Source organism: Takifugu flavidus, chromosome 1 (assembly GCF_003711565.1).
Source record: "Takifugu flavidus isolate HTHZ2018 chromosome 1, ASM371156v2, whole genome shotgun sequence".
In the NCBI taxonomy this organism is placed as follows: Eukaryota; Metazoa; Chordata; class Actinopteri; order Tetraodontiformes; family Tetraodontidae; genus Takifugu; species Takifugu flavidus.
In genome coordinates this window covers 22,170,874-22,188,846 of record NC_079520.1, presented here as the reverse complement: position 1 = coordinate 22,188,846, position 17,973 = coordinate 22,170,874, and the positions used below count along the sequence as shown (strand labels likewise).

Here is a 17,973-nt window from a genome sequence, read left to right as displayed (position 1 = left end):
ATGGTTGAGCTACAGATGATGTTGACCATGGGAAGCATCACCACCAAATGACGAAGGCTTGACAAGGGTATCATTGCAGGGTGCACAATTTGGCTTTGAATCTTCTGTGGAAGGAAGGAGCAATGCAGTACAGAGATGGGGGGCCATACTAGACACCCTGCCTGTAAAGCTTTTGTGGGCAACCTGATGGTAATAACTCCATTATTCCAGGGGACACAGTAGATCCTGACCATACCGGAAAAGATGGCAATATGATTATGCCTCCAGTTCATATTGGACTAGTCAAGGAGCCTCACTATCTTGAAGGGGAACTACCGGGAAACATCTTCAGCATCCCAGATTCTGAGATCCCAACAATCCAAGCTCAAAGGATCTGATGCCTCAGAAAGCACTATGAGAGCTCCTTAAAGGACAGTAACAATCTCCCTAACATCAAAGTCTAGCTGAACACCTGCCTTGAGGCAAATGAGCACAGCCAACTACTCGGGAGGTTAAAGGCTGGTGTTTCAAATATGGCATTGTACCTGTGCTACGATGACTCTTCCTACTTTGCAACTTTCCCATGTCCCAAGTGGAAGGAATGGAGGGCCTGTGCAGCAAGTTCTTGCGGAAATGGCTGGTAGTCCCACCATCGCTCAGTGCAATCAATCTATACAGTAAGGCCTCCAAGCTTTCCTTGCCAGCGGTTGAGGAGTTTAAAGCCACCAAGGCAAGGACAGTCAGTCAGCACACTCCTTTAGTCTGACAATGGGAAAATTAGACATGCAAGCAAGATCATCAAATGCGGTGTTTGAAAACAGTTAAAGTAATTACACTGTGAAGTTTGTAATTCCAAAAATTGTAGTTTACTGTAACCAGTAGTTTATCAAAGTTATTTGTTGCCAATTTATCTTTTTTTTTGTTTGGGGGGGGGGGGGGGGGGGTTATGTACAAAAGGGGGTCCTAGCAGAAACAGTTTGGTAACTACTGCATTACATCTTACCAATTAACACTGATAATTACAGTTAGATGAAAATGAAAAAAAAAATTCAAAACATAAAAACAGAAGCTGAATCAAAAAGCTTTTATTACTTATGTCATTAGTGGTTAAGCAATTAAGCATTATACAGAAACCAGTTACAAAAGAGCAAGTAACACTTAAATAAGGTAAATGTTTTACTTGGAGCATATTTTTGTTTGCTTTTGAACACAGGAGCATAAATCAGTTGCAGCGTTTTCCTTATTTATGCACAAGTCAGATTGTCCTCAAACTCCTTCGCTGCCCACTGAGGTCCATCCTAATCGCCTAAAGCGTATTATCTGTATCTACAGCTGTTCATATCCAAAACATTTGCATATGGTTTCTACATATGGTTTTTTTTTTTTTTTTTTTACACTCAAATAACAAACAATGATTCATTTTAATTATGCTGCATAACAATTGGATTAGTTATTTTTAATTGTTCCAGCCTGGCATATTTCAGTGATTAGTGGCAACATTAGCTATTATGCAGTTTTATTTATTTTTTTACTTAGTCAAATAGTCCCATCTGCTCTGCACTAAATGTACACATACTGTATATCGAGCTGATAAATATATGCTGATTTATTTTGCCGCTCTAATTTTTTTTTGTAACCAAGGTCAGCCCTAATGTCAAATTGCAAATGTCAAATAAACACCCACTTTACATTTTTTAAACACTTTCAGTATAGTATATTTTGATATATCTCACTGTGTCAGCAGGAAAAGACTGATTACAGCCTCATGTCAACTTGGTAGGCAGTGGTCCACAGACACCCGGAACCATATAAACACACCACCTTAGATTGGTAATGAAAAGAGGTTAATGACAATATCTACTTGAAATGGTCTTAATTTGTATTCATACATTTGCATCATGTCTATCATCATGGGTGGACTGTTTACCAGATAGAAAAGAAATGCTGAAAATTCTGCTTTCATGCTATAATAAAGTTGGAAAGTTTCCAGCTGGAAAACCCCCTTTTCATTTTTTTTCTTGTGTACTGCAAAGAAATGTTGTAAATGCAAATAACAAATCTCACTGGTGGAGGGTACCCCTTTTAGAATTAATTATCAAATGATAAATGATAAATATTTAAGCTATCGTATGAATCTTTTTTTTAAATGACAATGACTGTCAATATTTTGTGTAAGAGAAATCTACTGAAATGAAATGATATTTGGCAAAGGGAAATTACATTTGCAAAATCAGGTGAGACTGATGACATTGTTATATAGTTATAAAGCTCCCAATTAAAAAACTAAGTAATTATGCTTTTCCATGAGCACTGACTACATTATACTTAACTTCTTTTAGATTCTTTGAATACTATTTACTGGTTACATACATTATTACTGGCAGTAAAATATTACTTTTGGCACAAAGAACAAGGTGTGATAATGAGTAAATTGCTTTTAGAATCATACAAAATTATTAACTGTAAGCTATAAACACACATTCACACGGTGAAATTAAGCAGGGAAATTGCGTGGAGAATGGCAAGTAGAGTAAAAGGATTATACCTACGATTTGATAAAATATTGGAAAATATCTAAAGCACAAAAAAAAATTCTAAGCATAAAGGACTACCCCACTAGGGTGGAGCACTATAAACTTTAACTAATATAAAATAACTTTTTAACTTTACTTTCTGTAGCATTTATTGCTATTTTTTCATTAGTTGTTACTGTTCTAAAAAAACAATATATTCAAGAAGGAATTTTTTACTAGCAATAAATTCCTATTTCCAAAACACTATAATTGTCCCATCTCTCTCCATCAAATTTATGCATTGTTTCATTTATATCTAATATTCAAATCACAGTTGTTCTTACTGAGCAACCATGAAGACTTCATATATACTGTGTACATTTCTGTTCCTAAATAATTTATGCTATTTGGTCAATTATCATTTCTGTTGGTAATATACTATAATACCTGACCAAGTGGCCTTCTTCTATAGTATATATTTGATATCCAATATTGTATTATATATTCTAGGGCCTTTCTTTTAAGGGAATTGAAAAGATGTCTGAGTGACAGTGTGATAACCTTTTTGTATTTGCATATTTCTCTCTTTCACACATATTTGTGTGTCTGTTTCTGTGTGTGTGGCTACACTTCATTATATTGTTTTCTACATAACCCCAGTGGGTTATGTGTAACTATACTTTTTCTATTATTTAGTAAAGAACACAGTTAATTGTTTTGTAATTGTCCTTAAACTTTGATTGAATTAATGTGAGCATTGCAAATCAAACCCAGGATTGGTGAAAAGAAATTTATCTTTAGCTAGTCACTGTCTCTGTCTTCATTCTCCTGCAGAATATCTTGGCTGTCTTCCTCTTCCAACTCCTCTGGTTCTTCCTCCTCCTCCCCTTCTCCATTCATCATCTCCATCTTATCTTCTACAGCATCTTCTTCAGCCTCCTCATTCACTGCACTGACAATATCAGCATCTTGAGATACCTCTACCATCTCTGTTCCTTGAACTACTTCAACAGCACCTTCGCGAATTTTCTTGACATGAAATGTAAAGGGGGGCACTTTATACACAGCAGTCTTGGATCTGGCATAGACAACATGGTCCGGTGTGAAAGCCTTCTTCATTTTGTCACGAGATGTCTGGATCTTCTGCTTATGCTCAGGGTTAACACTCATGCGGGTTCCAATCTTTTCCATTTTCTTTTCAATGTTGTGACGTGTTTTCTCGATGTTTGCCTTGGTTTTCTGCTTGGTCCTCTCTATATTATCCTTGGTTTTCTGCTTGGTCCTTTCCAGGTTGTCTCTCGTCTTCTGCTTTGTCTTCTCTATGTTCTCAATGGTCTTTTGTTTGGTCCTCTCTATGTTTTCTTTGGTCTTTGCTCTTGTCTTATCCATCTTATCCTTTGAAAACACTGTCTTCAGGTTTTGTACACGTTGCAGACTGCTGCGCTTTATACGTTCAGCACGAGAGGCTTCAATGGTTTGCTCAATCTCCAACCCTTCCTCATCTGATGAAAGGTCTACATGGGGTTGCTCTGTCTTTTCTTCATCTGCTACCTCATCCTCTCCAGGTTCCTCCACAGTTTCCTTGAGTTCTAACAGGCTTCCTCCTCGGCTTCCAGACGCATACTCAGAAAACTTCATGGATTTAGACATGCTGAGCTTTGATGAGACCTTTACATCATCCTGTAAGACAAACATAAAAATTACATTTAACCTCAACATCAATCTGATAGCAAGGAGTTCATATTTCAGGTAAAAAAAAGTAGATAGAAAGAATTATAAAGACGTTAGAAAATATCATCATAACACCAACACTGATGTATAGGCCAGAAGAGGAGAGGAGAGGAGAGGAGAGGAGAGGAGAGGAGAGGAGAGGAGAGGAGGCAATGAACCAACATGAATCAAATCAAATCAATCTTTATTTATATAGCGTCTTTTACAATCAAAATTGTTTCAAGGCGCTTTCCAGAATCCCAGGGCCTAACCCCAGACAAGCAACAGTGGCAAGGAAAAACTCCCCTTTAACAGGAAGAAACCTTGAGCAGGATCAGGCTCGTGTAGGGGGACCCTCCTGCTGGTGGCCGGCTGGGTAAAGAGAGATGAGAGGATGAGCGGGGCCGGAGGTCATCATGCAGCTCCGAAGGGGCGGCGATACCTGTAAATGAATAGAGACGGGGGTGGGGGAGGAGAGGAAAGGAGAGGAGAGGACACCATGACCCAGTGGGGTGACAGAGGCCTGTCAGGTGATCATGTTTCCCACATGAGAGACACTCCGGCAGCTTTGAACTAGATCAGTGGTTCTCAACTGGTCTGGCTTCAGGACCCACCATCACCCTTAATGACAAGCCGCGACCCAAATCAAGGAAAAGTTTTAACTTCTCAAATTTATTAAATGAAAAGATCGTGCAGTTTGAATCAGAGATAGTAGAATAGAATACCACAGAATGCCAACACAAAAAAACAAGTTTATTGATGAACCAAAATGACCAGCAAAACCAAAATGACTTCAAGGGGTAATAATAGAGAGGGAAATATTCCCTTTGATGCTCAATTAGCTGCATTTTAATTAAATTCAAAACACGTAACTTCAGCCTTTTTTAACAGACTCAACATGCACAAACATGAAATAAAAAAAGTGCAACCACTGAGCAGTAGTTTCAAAAAGAACTCAAATATGTAGCGTTCGCTGAGCACCCACTTACTGAATATATAACAATTTCCTATTAAAACTATTTAGTCACTTATTCAAGCATTAATCATAAGGCTGACATAACAATCAGAACATATCAGTAACAGCCATTTTTAAGACTCAACAGTGCTTTTATGCACAAACATGAAATAAAAAAGTGCAACCACTGAGCAGTAGTTTCAAAAAGAACTAAAAATATATAGTTTTAGCTGACTACTTACTTATTGTGTAGTTTTTAGTTTATCAGCTCCGGATTGATCCAAAACCTCTCTGACCATGTCCATAGCTGCAGGTAAGATGAGGTCCTCTGCAATGGTGTGGGGCTTTTTTAACTTAACAATACTCGCAATACGATGTGCCACCTGGTAAGATACACGCAGTGCCTGTTCTTGCTTCGAGCACAAATAAGTAAGACACTTTTGTGATGTCCTCAGGTCTTGAAGTCGTCTTCTTAAGTACTCAACAGGTTTATCTTTGAGAGAGTGTTTTGTTTCCAAATGCCGCTTCAGTTTTGACGGCTTCATGCATTCATGTGCCAGCACCTCGCTACACAAAACACACTGAGGTTTTTGTCCTCCTTTGTCTTCAAGATAAGAAAATCCATATCTCATATATTCTTCGTTGTATCTGCGTTTCGCCATGCTCAATATATGTAAACAAACTTTGCAGGTCTTTTTCTATGGTGTGAAATGGCGGATGTCAACGCGCATTACAGGGAATTATCGCCACTTACTGTTAAGGAGTATGAATTACACTCAGTTATTTTTTTTAGCATTTCCTTCCCCAGGCAAAGGCCCACGACCCACTGAAAACGGTTCTGCGACCCACCTGTGGGTCGCGACCCACCAGTTGAGAAACAGTGAACTAGATGATGCTATCTTAGCATCAAAACTTAAAATACAAAAATGTAACATAATTACTGTACTTAAATAAATCTACAAAAACTGTACTTCGGTAAAGATTTGGATAGATTTTATTAATATTCAATTGTTTGCTGATGTCAATGATAAAGGACATGCTCTGAATTTATAAATATTGTTTCACCAATGTTTTAGACAAGGAAACCTTTCTTTCTATTTATCTGTGTAATGGCATATTGAAAGCATGAAAGGAGTCAAAGACAGTAGGCGGCTCTCCTTTTTCCATTACAGTCTTCCACTGTCTTTAGCCTTCCCTGTTTCCTTACTGTTTATATGGTCAAAACAGGAACAGAACAATGGCCCACTGGAAGGGGAACAGTGGATATATGTTTTTTGAATCACTTAATAGCACAAGTGGGATGACCTTTTTGAATCTTGGAAAGCTCAGATGGTGTATTATTCAAGGTCTCATGTTTTGTGTGTGTGTGTGTTTTTGTGTGTGGTGTGTGTGTGTGTGTGTGTGTGTGTGTGTGTGTGAGAGAGAGAGAGATCTTGTTCTCTTCTACATAGAATCTAGTGTACATTATGGTGAGGATCTATATTTATTTAATCTGCAAAGTGATTAAATTTTTTGGTTTGTGGCTGGCTTTTTTAGCACTGGTTAAAGGTAAAGACCTGGGTACGCCAAGTTTAGACTAATAATTGGGCTTATGCATTCAGTTTGTTGTGAAGGATTATGGTTAGGTGAAGGGACTGCATTATGTTGTTGAATATCTGAAGAAAGATAGTTGTACAAGAGCGTGTGTGCGTGTGTGCATGTATTAGAGAGGGGAGAGAAAGACAGACAAAGAAGTGGGGGGGGTGGATTAATGGAAAGAGTGTGCGGAAGTTCAGGCATTCACCTTAGTGTGTTGACTTCCTCACCCACTAATATAATAGGACATTGTTTTCCAATGAGGCTCCCTCTCCAAAAACAGGAAGCTATGTTCCTTCCATGGAAAATAGACAAATTAGGGAAGGAACTGCCACTTTCATAACAATAAGGACAGTTACAAAATGCAAGAAAGTCCAGATCAGAATCTACCTACTCAAGAGACTGTGGTCTCTTTATATCCATGTGGCATGAAGACTTTTTGTAAAATTGTTGTGGCATCAACCATCTTTTATGGAGTGGTCTGTTGGGGCAGCAGTACAGGTTGACTGGAAAACCCATCCAAGAGATCCAACCTCTGGTGTGGGATCAACACTGCTTCCAGTACTTGATACTGCAATCCACTACTAAACTTTATACTAAATATTGTATTTGATTACATTTTTAAATAAAGTTCAAGTTTTTTTTATCAGTTGACCTCACAATGACTTGATTAATCTCATAACTGATTGTCACTAATTGGTCTTTTGCATGAATTCCATGGGAAAATGTTAGGTGCAGCACAACATTCTAGGCAGAGTTTCCTCTTACTCTCACTAACCACACACAGACATTAGAACCAGTGAGAGAGAGAGAAACGAGGAAAAAAGATTTCTATATAAAGCGATGGTATGCACAAATCCCTGAGGGGGCATGGAAACCAAAGGATGAGTCACTAGACCTGTTGCTACACAGCCAAAGTGCTAAAATCTTCTATTTTAATTATCTACTTATTCCTACTCTTCTTTTTTGTTTCACTCTACTGATTGATGTACCTTATTTGTGAAGAATAGTTCTAAATAATAATACATTCATATTTAGCAAACGCAATCTGTTGTGACCATTCAATAAAACATGTTTGTTAATATTGTTTTTTGACCAACAATCAGCATTGTCATCATACATATTTAAGTGAATTTAATGTATGCACTCTCAAATCAAAATGTATGATTTATGGGAAAATTACTGTCAATTATTGATTTTTTTTTTGTAGTATTTAATGCACTAATTAATCTCTTGTGATGTCTGCTGCCATGCAATGATTGTGTTGCCAGGTGACATTTTTCAACAATATTTTAACATTGTTCTGGAATTATTTTGAAACCCAACACATTTGTTTTTACTTGTTTGTTATCTGCACATTACATGAGATGAAAAAGCTGCATGATTACTAACAGTTAATGGTCTGTAGGATAATGAGAAAGAGGGCTATAGTAACCTGCTGAAAATATGCATATCACCACCTATTGTTGAGGAGGAAGACATGTTCCAATCAGTTATTTCATTTTCTCCATTGCACACAAACTGGGACAAGGACAAAATTCCAACGAAATGCCAAAGTCAAATTTCCAGCATAGTCTAAGTAATATGTGCATGTAAATGTACTTAGTAATTTTGTGTTTATTGGTGCTGCCAATTTTATTCAGCTACTGTTTGGGTTAAATGACAAAGTTTTCAAAACTTTTATCAGTTGCTCTAGTCTCCTTGTCACCTTATAATTAGTCTATTTACCCACTAAAAATGTCAACAGGGTTAGCAAAATTAGATAATTTGGTAGGTTTTGTTTACACTGTACAACCAGTGACACTAACAGCTATTGAAACATTGCAAAGTTGGGAACATATGAGTTGCTCACATGCAAAAACAAAGTTTTATTAGCAACAATTAACTTTCTTCTATGAGTCACAAACATGTGATTCCTGTAAAAAATCTATTTGTTAAATCATTGATATATATCAATTCATGTCAAGTCAGTTTTATCGTGTTTTAGTCATTCGTGGTGTTGAAAAAAAACAAAAAACCTTTTGGTAATTTTCTATGCTGGTTGCATTTTGGAATTTCAGTATAATGCAAAAACAAAACACTTGTTGGGGCCAGTGGTAGCCCAGTCTGTAGGGGACTAGTCTGAGAGGCGGAGGGCTCCTAGCTCAAGCCCTGGTGTGGGTAAAACTTGTTCTGGTGAGAGGGGGACATATCTGGGCGCCTGCTGAATCATTTATTACCTCTTGTTATTTGCTATGCTCATTTTAACTTATATCTATATTTAAGTTATATTAAACCATATTTAAACAACTACCAGATTGATCATTCCTTGTAATAGTACAAAACAAACCATTTCACAAGCACATTTTGACAGTAGTAATCATACAAGCTAATGTTTTTTCCACATTCTTATCAAAAGCCTTTACCAAGCCTTTGACACACTTTTCAAAGGCCTCTTCGTTCTCACAATCAAAGAAGTATGTGGTAGCTGCTATATTTAGATAGCTCTCTCCAATTTTTCCAAGTTCAAATGCCTTGTGTTGCCTCCCTCCTTCCCTCTTTCTGTTTCCCTTCCTTTTACTTTTGTTGGTGTGCTTTCAACCATGTTGCCTGTTATACACTGACATTACCCTTAAAGCTAAGAACATTCCACTATACAGCCCTGATCTCCTCTAAAGCAATGCTTTGCATAATCAACAGCATTAATCATGTTGAGAAAATGGGGAACCTGCCTCTTATTTCCATATAAGGCAACCAGTGAGGGAAGGTTCAAAAATGTATTAAAAACATTACTGTAACATATAATCCCTTCAAGGGCTCTTAATGTAATATGTGTTTTGCACAGTTTGCAGATGTGACTGAAATATTTTCAAACTATACTATAGATATACTATATTGACTGTTTTCATTAGTAATTTAATATATCTGAAAACTGTAAATAGATATAGGATCGCAGTAAAATGAAATCTAAATTAGCTTATCAGTTTGGTGGTGTTCATGAAGTGAGTGTGTTTGCCGCATCTGCTTTAAATATGTTGGAATAAAGAATATATATTTTGAACTCCAGTCAATATTAACACACGTTTTATTTGGTTACAATGCCCTTACAACTCCAACAGGCCATTTCCTCACATATTGTAACTTACACCCGTAGTATATAGGCAGTAATACAATGCTACATAAAATAGAAGGTTGCTTTATGATCCAACCCCTTTGCTGTGATCTTTGGAAGATCAAAGGCTAAAGTCTCTCCGGAATCTGGAACGTCACCAAATGCAATGAGCTGTTTCAGTTTGCTAAAAGACAGGCAGGCAGGCAGGCAGGCAGGCAGGCAGGCAGGCAGGCAGGCAGGCAGGCAGCAGCAGGCAGGCAGGCAGACAGACAGACAGACAGACAGACAGACAGACAGACAGACAGACAGACGACAGACAGACAGACAGGCAGACAGACAGGCAGGCAGGCAGGCAGGCAGGCAGGCAGGCAGGCAGACACAATATGAATGAAATTAATTATTCTCTGCTGCAGGTTTGTCTGTGAATCATCCCCATACAAAGTAATTCAGTTAGAAATAAATAATTACATAGAAAATTATATCTACATTATTTTCTGTTTTTTGTTCAAGATTAGTCTGATATTTAATTGGATTTGTCACACATATGTAAATAAGGGAATCTGTGCAATGTACTTTTTCTTTCATAGGGCTTAAACAGTTAGCACACTTGATCAAATTCCGACATCCATACGTGCAGTATTTTAAACGTATTAGTGGGATAAATTTCCACATTAGATGCCATTTGAAATATTTAGGACTGACACTGTTTGTGTTTGTTCTATACCATCTGACCAAGGAAGGACGGAAACTTAGAATGTAGGTGCACCACAGAAAAAAACAATTAATTGCAAAAAGAGAAATTTTACTGCAGAAGATTAAAAAAAGAAAAAGGGGTTATTTTATATCTTGCAAAAATGAAGAGGAAGAAAAGAGAAGAAAAAAAAGAAATGGAAAAGAGAAAATATTTTTATAAGTCTTATCATCTCTCCCATGCCTCCTGCATACCTCATCTCTGCCCTGAAGTCAGCTTTGAATGAGCTTGTGGTATTTTTCATCTCAGTTTTAAAAGGTTGAAATGGCTTAATTTGATTCAGTATGACTTTCCTTCATATGAAAAGACTTGTTTTATTTTGCACTGTGTAAATTGTTAGCGGATTAGCGGAAAATATTAGCTGCTGTGACTGCCAGATTATATTTTTTGTTGGTTACAAAGTTAGGGTGTGGCAGGGATGTTCTGAGCAACATCTGGATCGTAAATTGTTATAAGCACGCTAGTGATAACTGCTTCACTATGTTGTTAAAGAATACTACCATTTTGACATCATGCAACATTATCTTAGCTATAACATCGATAAAGACAAAGTTATTTGTTTGGGTCATTGCAGGACCACACCCATAGACCATGTCAAGCAGCTGCCACATTTACACACCATACTTTAAGGAGACAAACTCTTTCTATATGTATGTATACATGCACTCTCCCACCTGGTAAATCATGACTTTAAAGTTGCGTCTCTTCAGCAGCTCTGCTTCGTTGTTTTCCAGTTTCTTGATCTGCCCTCCTTGCTTCTCCAGGGTGGCCCGTACTGTCTTGACATTGATGCTCACCTTATGAACCTTCTCCATCATCTTATTGACACTGTTGGAAGTTGTACTATGGCTTTTGGTTAATTTGGTCAGCTCTCCCTGGATGCCAGTTACACACCGCTCCATTTCCTGCTGCCTGGACTCTAGACCACTTTGAGTTTGCTGAATCTGGTCCACTGCCCCAATGATCTTATCGAGCAATGACAGAACTATGACTCCATTTGCCTGTGGATCCAGCTTTAGTGCCTCATTCTTGTCATAAGCTGTATCCCCATCTGTTCCCATGGTGGATTGCTCTTTCTTGCCTGCAGCAATGGCATCGTCTTCATCATCTGTGGGTGGAAGGTTCACCTCATCATCTGAAAACTCAGTAAAGTTTTGAGTTTCTTGCTGGCCACTTGTGGATTCCAATGCTTCCATTGCAGCCATGTCAGTCGCTTTCTTTAATAAATGTTTCTTCTCTATTTTGTTTTCAACAGAATCTGTTTCTTAGCCAACCTATCTTTGCCTAGCCTCTGTCTGGAATTAAGACAAGTCTGCTGTTAAAGGCAGCATTAAGATGTGAATGCCACAAAAGGGAGAGAATCCGTCGAAAGAACTCCGTCCAGATTTTTCCCAACCCCTGCCCCTCCCCTCTTTTTCCATTGGACTCTTCCCCTTTTTCTCAAAAACCCCTCCCTCTGCTCCTGCCTAAGCAGAAATGAGTAAAACTCCACCTCTACTGTTGAGCCAGCCCTAAAATAATTCAAAAACACCCCCTTTGGGTCTAGCCTTGTCCTGGAGGCATGGGTGCAATTATTAGAGTAAAGCTGCCATGATTTTTCTGTACAAGCTCAGGCACAACAGGAGAAGGAATGTCAGTCAGAATTTCCCCTTTTAGTACTCCTTTTCTTTTCTTTTCAGGGCAAATCAATTAATCAAGACTGAAGCAGGCAGGAAGCAATGCCAGAATACGTTTTCTTTCATTAAATACAATTTTATTTAATAGCATCTACTAGTATGGAAATATAGTTTTAAAAAAAAACATCTAAATTTCAAGATCTGCAGGCATCTATAAAATGTAGTACAAAATAGCTGTAAGCCTATTCAAAAATATCTTAAGCAGCAGAGATGTCCCTCATACATGCACGCACATACATACATATTTTTGGTTTTCCAGACCTGCACAACTTCCTATGGATTTGACTTTTTTTTGTATTGTTGGTGTTTATATTTTTCAAACACTGCACTGTGTTTGTATATTCAGGATGTTAAACAATTTCAATTATAAAATGTGCACTGACAACAAAGGCCTGTTGTCTTCATCTCCATCGTTGTCTTTACATCGTGTTCAGCGCAACTCCTGATCAGTTCAGACTTTGTTCTGTTTATTTTCCTGAGAGAAAAAACATCACAGTGGCAAATTATTAAATCATGTCAGTCAGACTGATTTCTGGTTGCCTTGAGACCATGTGAGTGAGATCACCTGATGTGCATGGCCTTGCGAGCTTGGTGCTCATAAAAATAATTGCACTGAGAAATGTACTGTGTGTGATGCATTTAGGTTATTTTGGGTTTTTTAACTTGGATAGAAATTTAGGAATCAGTGTGTTTCAGTAAATCCCAGATATCATAGTCTGGATTATAAATTAAGGAATTCTGCTTTACTTTAAACGGTCCAATCTCCAGTCTGATATTTAGAGCTTAATTGTGTATTTTTCTAGTTTATTTTGTAATTTTTATTAAATTCTTTTTTTTTTTTAAGAACATGATGACTGAACACTCAACTATGTCCCTAGTTAATGGAATAAATTAATTTGGTGCAACTCTGACAGGGGGTTTAATCAGCCTGCCATAACGGCTGCGGCGTCCCTCTTCTGGGAACGCAGATGAGTCGCAGGCAGGAGAAACAAAGTCCACAGCAGGCTGTAAATTAGAACAAGGATCATCAGATGGAACATTAGGAGGACGGCCCCAACAGGGGACCTGAGCCGGCAACACATCCTGCCCAACCAGCAAATGCGCAGGCTTCAGCCTATCCAATGTGACCCGCTCCAACCGACCACCCATATCGAGCACGAAACTCTTCGCCCCGTCTCGATAAACCGGAATGGGCCATCGTACGGAGGGCGAAGGGGTGACCGGTGGGCGTCATGCCATACGAAAACAAAATGGGCCGTAGCCAATTCCGTTGGTACAAATTACCGCTGAAAACAGTGGAGCACGGGGGATGGAGCCAGAGAGGGCCCAGCCGAAAAAAGGAACTTCCGGCAGGAAAGTTACGAGGAGGCGCACTTTCCGGCAGAAATTCCCCTTGGAACATGAAGCGGTTGTCCCAAGACCAATTCCGCAGGTGAAGCATCAAAATCCTCCTTAGGAGCTGAACGCAAACCGAGCATCACCCAAGGTAAACGATTCACCCAGCTGTCATCCGAAAGCGCGGCACGCAATGCAGCCTTGAGTGAACGGTGAAAGTGTTCACATAGCCTGTTAGCCTGAGGATGGTACGCGGTGGTACGGTGAACCTGTGTGCCCACTGACCTAGCCATAGAAGACCAGAGTTCCGAGACAAACTGAGGTCCCCTGTCCGAAGTATTGTTGGAATGGGAGCCGAAACGTGCGACCCAAGCAGAAAGAAATGCTTGAGCGACGTCTGTCGAAGTCGTGGAGGACAGAGGGACCACCTCCGGCCACCTGGTGGTCCGATCCACCATAGTGAGCAGATTAGTGTACCCGTGGGATGGAGGTAAGGGTCCCATCAGGTCCACGTGCACGTGGTCAAACCGTCTGGCTGGAATCGCGAATGGTTCAAGGGGTGTCTTGGTGTGCTGGTGAACCTTAGCATGCTGACATGCTACACAGGCTGCTGCCCATTCCCTGACTTCTTTGCGAAGGCCAGGCCAGACAAACTTGGCACTCACCAGTTTCACCGACGCGCGAACCCCCAGGTGTGAGAGGGAGTGGACCACATCAAAGACCCTGCTGTGCCAGGCCACCGGGACCACAGGTTGGGAACGAGCGGTGGAAACATCGCAAAGGAGGGTAGGACCACCATCCTGTACTACAGCTTTCTCCAGCTTCAAGCCTGTACCGGTGGACTCAAGAGCCCGTATCTCCGGGTCCCCAGACTGGAGGCCGCCATGGCAGAGAAATCCAGCCCTAGGTGCACAGGACAAATCAGCACCCGCGACAGACAATCGGCCACCGGGTTAGCTTTTCCAGCTACATGCCGAATGTCAGTCATGAACTCTGAGACTGCCGCCAGGTGACCTTGCTTACGCGCAGACCAAGGCTCCGACACCTTTGACATAGCGAATGTCAGAGGTTTGTGGATGACATAAGCCGTGAAAGATCAGCCCTCGAGCAGAAAACAAAAATGACGCGTAGCCAGGTACAATGCGAGTAACTCTTGGTCAAAAACGCTGTACTTTCACTCATTGTCCCGGAGCTTGCGGCTGAAAAATGCGAGAGGCTGCCATGCACCACCTACACTCTGTTCAACCACCGCCCCGACGGCCACATCCGACGCATCAGTTGTCAAAGCGATGGCCGCCCGAGGTGCCGGATGGGCCAACAGTGTGGCATTGGCTAAGGCAGACTTGGCCCCCTCAAAAGCCTGGACCCGCTCGGTAGTCCAGTCGACCTGATCAGTGGCCCTCTTCATCCATAGGGCCTCATACAGTGGCGGCAGGAGGTGGGCTGCCTTGGGGAGAAAACGGTTATAAAAATTCATCATACCCAAGAACTCCTGCAGAGCCTTAACGGAGACCGGACGAGGAAATTCTGCCACCGCTTGCACCTTGGATGGCAACGGAACTGCACGCTGGGTAGAAATGCGGTGGCCCAAGAAATTAATCACCGGCAGACCAAACTGGCATTTCGCTGGGTTTACGATCAGGCCATGATCTGCCAGTCGCTGAAAAACCTGCCCAAGGTGGGTCAGGTGCTCGTCTGCCGATGGACTCGCTACCAAAATGTCGTCCAAATAGACGAACCCAAAGGTGAGGTCACGCAATACAGAGTCCAGAGTCTGAAAGGTCTGTGCTGCCCCCTTCAGGCCAAAGGGCATGTACAGGAACTCAAAAAGCCAAACGGGGTAATCACCGCAGTCTTGGGCACATCCTCGGCACGCACCAGGACCTGATGATAGCCACGCACCAAGTCTACTTTGGAGAAAATGGTAGTGCCTGCCAAGCAAACAGAAAAATCCTGTATGTGCGGAATGGGGTAAAGGTCATGGGCTGTGATGTTGTCGAAAATCGCCACACGGCCGCCAAGTGCCATCCACCTTGGGCACCATATGGAGCGGAGAGGCCCATGGGCTGTTAGAGCGCTGCACAATCCCCAAGCGCTCCATTGTGGCGAATTCTTCCTTAGCCATCGCCAACTTCACAGTGTCGAGTCGCCGAGCACGTGCAAAAACGAGCGGACCTGCGGTGGGAATGAAGTGCTCCACCCCGTGCTTCGTGACGGCCGTGGAAAACGCGGGCGTAGTAAGCGACGGAAAATCACCAAGCAATCGCTGAAAAACATTGCCCACGGCAGCAAAACTGGCAAGTGCCAGCGGCCCAGGTCTCCCCGTCAGACATGGAAAGGTGGCAAAAGGCACAGCATCGATCAGATGTCGGTTAGCAACATCCACTAGCAGACCATGAGAACACAGAAAATCTGCACCTATGATGGGAACAGTAATGGAGGCTAACACAAAGTCCCATGTGAAACTGCATCCAGAAAAACAAACAGTCACCGACCTGGTACCAAATGTCTCAATAGAGGAACCATTAGCAGCAGTCAGTTGGGGGCCTGCGCCCGAGGATGACAGGTTTGTGCCGCTTGGAGGGAGGAGGCTTTTCTAGAAGCCAGAATCCACCAGGAACCGCTGGCCTGACAGGGTGTCTTTGACAAACAGCAGCTCCTCTTGTTCACCAGCACCCACAGCTCCTACTGAGCGCTGGCCCTGGCGTTTCCCTGTGTCTCGAACGCACATGGAGGAACGCAGCGCCGGGCCTTGTGGCCAAAACGCTGGTGGAAAAAACACAGGTCACTCTTCCTCCCCCGGAGGAAACTCCAGCCACCATCGCCTGGTCTGTGTCCTCTGGTACCAGCTGCCGGGAATCCGCCAACACACTCTGCACGGAGGTCCTCCTAGCAGTCAGCAACACACGATCCGCTTCCTCAGCTAAACCACGAAAATCACCTGCAACCAAACTCGGGGAGTTCGCCAAGGCCGCCCGGACCGGATGTGGAAGTTGGCGCAGGAAAATGTGCGGGAAGGAACCCGCCCTCGTCGGAGCCCAGCAACGACAGCATGCTGTCCATAAGGTCCATCGCCGAACCGTCGCCTAATCCCGGCAGGGAAAGTAGTTTGTCCACCCTTTCTGCGGCGGACTGGCTGTACCTCTGGAGCAGGAGCCCTTTGATCGCTGCGTACTTGCCGCGCGGCGGCAGGTCCCGCAGCAGCTGCAAGATGCGGCGAGTGGATTGCTGGTCCAGATCCGCGACCACCAAATAATATTTGGAGTAGTCCTTGGTGACTCCTTGCAGGTGGAACAGCGCTTCGACATGCTGGAACCACGGAGCCGGGTCACTCTGCCAGAAGTCGGGAAGCTTCACGGACGCGGTGAAGCTAGCTGGCTGCGTGTGTCGGGGCGACGTGACCAAAGAGGAGATACTATCGTCTGCTGCCTCGAACATGTTCAAAACGGGGTCACCAATGTGGCAGGACGAGGAAAGACTCGGACAGAGCAGATGGTTTGGACGTCTTTATTCCGCATCCACCAGACAATACTAAATGGCGCTTCGAACAGTGCGTCTAATCAAGGGCTAACCACGCCCATCACCTGGGTGTGAGATACACCCCTATGTGTCCGCCACAACATGTCATTTTCAGATACATATTCATCCTTGCTAATATTTCATAGTATTTCATAATTTAATTCTAAATTTTAAGCGGTCGTTTGATCGCGTTAAATCTTTACCTATGTAATTTGGTTTCCGTTTATAATTTGTGCTTTTACAGTGTAATACCATTTTTCTACGGAGGTTCCGGCTAACTTTATGTAACTTGACACTCTCCAGTGGCGCACATCATCTGGCATCCGGGGGTTTATGAAAGCGTAGCTGCAGGTGACGTCGGTGAGTGAACCTATCAGTTGAAATTCATTAATATATAAACGAAGCTCAGTCAGTGTATCGGATTATTTGTTTGTGATCTAAACTAATATTTCCTCGTGCGATTTCTGCCGTGTTTTTATTGGTGCTAAATTCGGGTCTGATGAATAAAAGCCGGACGTTGTCAAGGCCTCTGCAGCCTGATGCCGTTTTTAATTTATCCTTATACGCTGCCCAGTCATGTTAAATCTTAATGCATGATGGAAAAGTAATCAATCGCAGTTGTTAGATGTGCGATTAATGGCTTTTATTGGTATGTAAAATATATTTTGCGGTCGATTGATGATGGCCGAAGAACCGTCCTTGAGCAGTGAAGGGCAAAGATTTCTGCAGCGAAGCAGATGCGTCTAGAGCATCAGTGCCCAGTATAGCAGGATTTTCCAGCCTCTTGTAGGCTAGTGGAGGAGTAGGCTGGACGAGAATGATTTGAAACAAGCAAATCTGTGATCTCACATTAGTGAATACAGATTTCT

At 41.9% G+C, this 17,973-nt stretch overlaps 2 protein-coding genes across 3 annotated transcripts in view; one reads left to right on the top strand and one right to left on the bottom strand.

Moving 5' to 3' along the window:
• Positions 1 to 1,048: 1,048 nt before the first annotated feature.
• Positions 1,049 to 11,949, bottom strand: cavin1b (caveolae associated protein 1b). Its single transcript, XM_057056683.1, has 2 exons — positions 11,249 to 11,949; positions 1,049 to 4,172 (listed from the first exon to the last, which is right to left on the bottom strand). The coding sequence occupies exons 1-2, from the start codon at positions 11,777 to 11,779 to the stop codon at positions 3,294 to 3,296; spliced, it is 1,410 nt and encodes a 469-aa protein (XP_056912663.1). The 5' UTR covers positions 11,780 to 11,949; the 3' UTR covers positions 1,049 to 3,293.
• Positions 11,950 to 17,347: 5,398 nt separating this feature from the next.
• The window catches only part of atp6v0a1b (ATPase H+ transporting V0 subunit a1b), a 31,465-nt gene continuing 30,839 nt past the window's right edge, over positions 17,348 to 17,973 (top strand). For both annotated transcript variants that reach the window (XM_057056172.1, XM_057056162.1), the window contains exon 1: positions 17,348 to 17,464. The gene's annotated coding sequence lies outside the window, so the exon portion shown is untranslated. The remainder of the gene's footprint in view (positions 17,465 to 17,973) is intronic.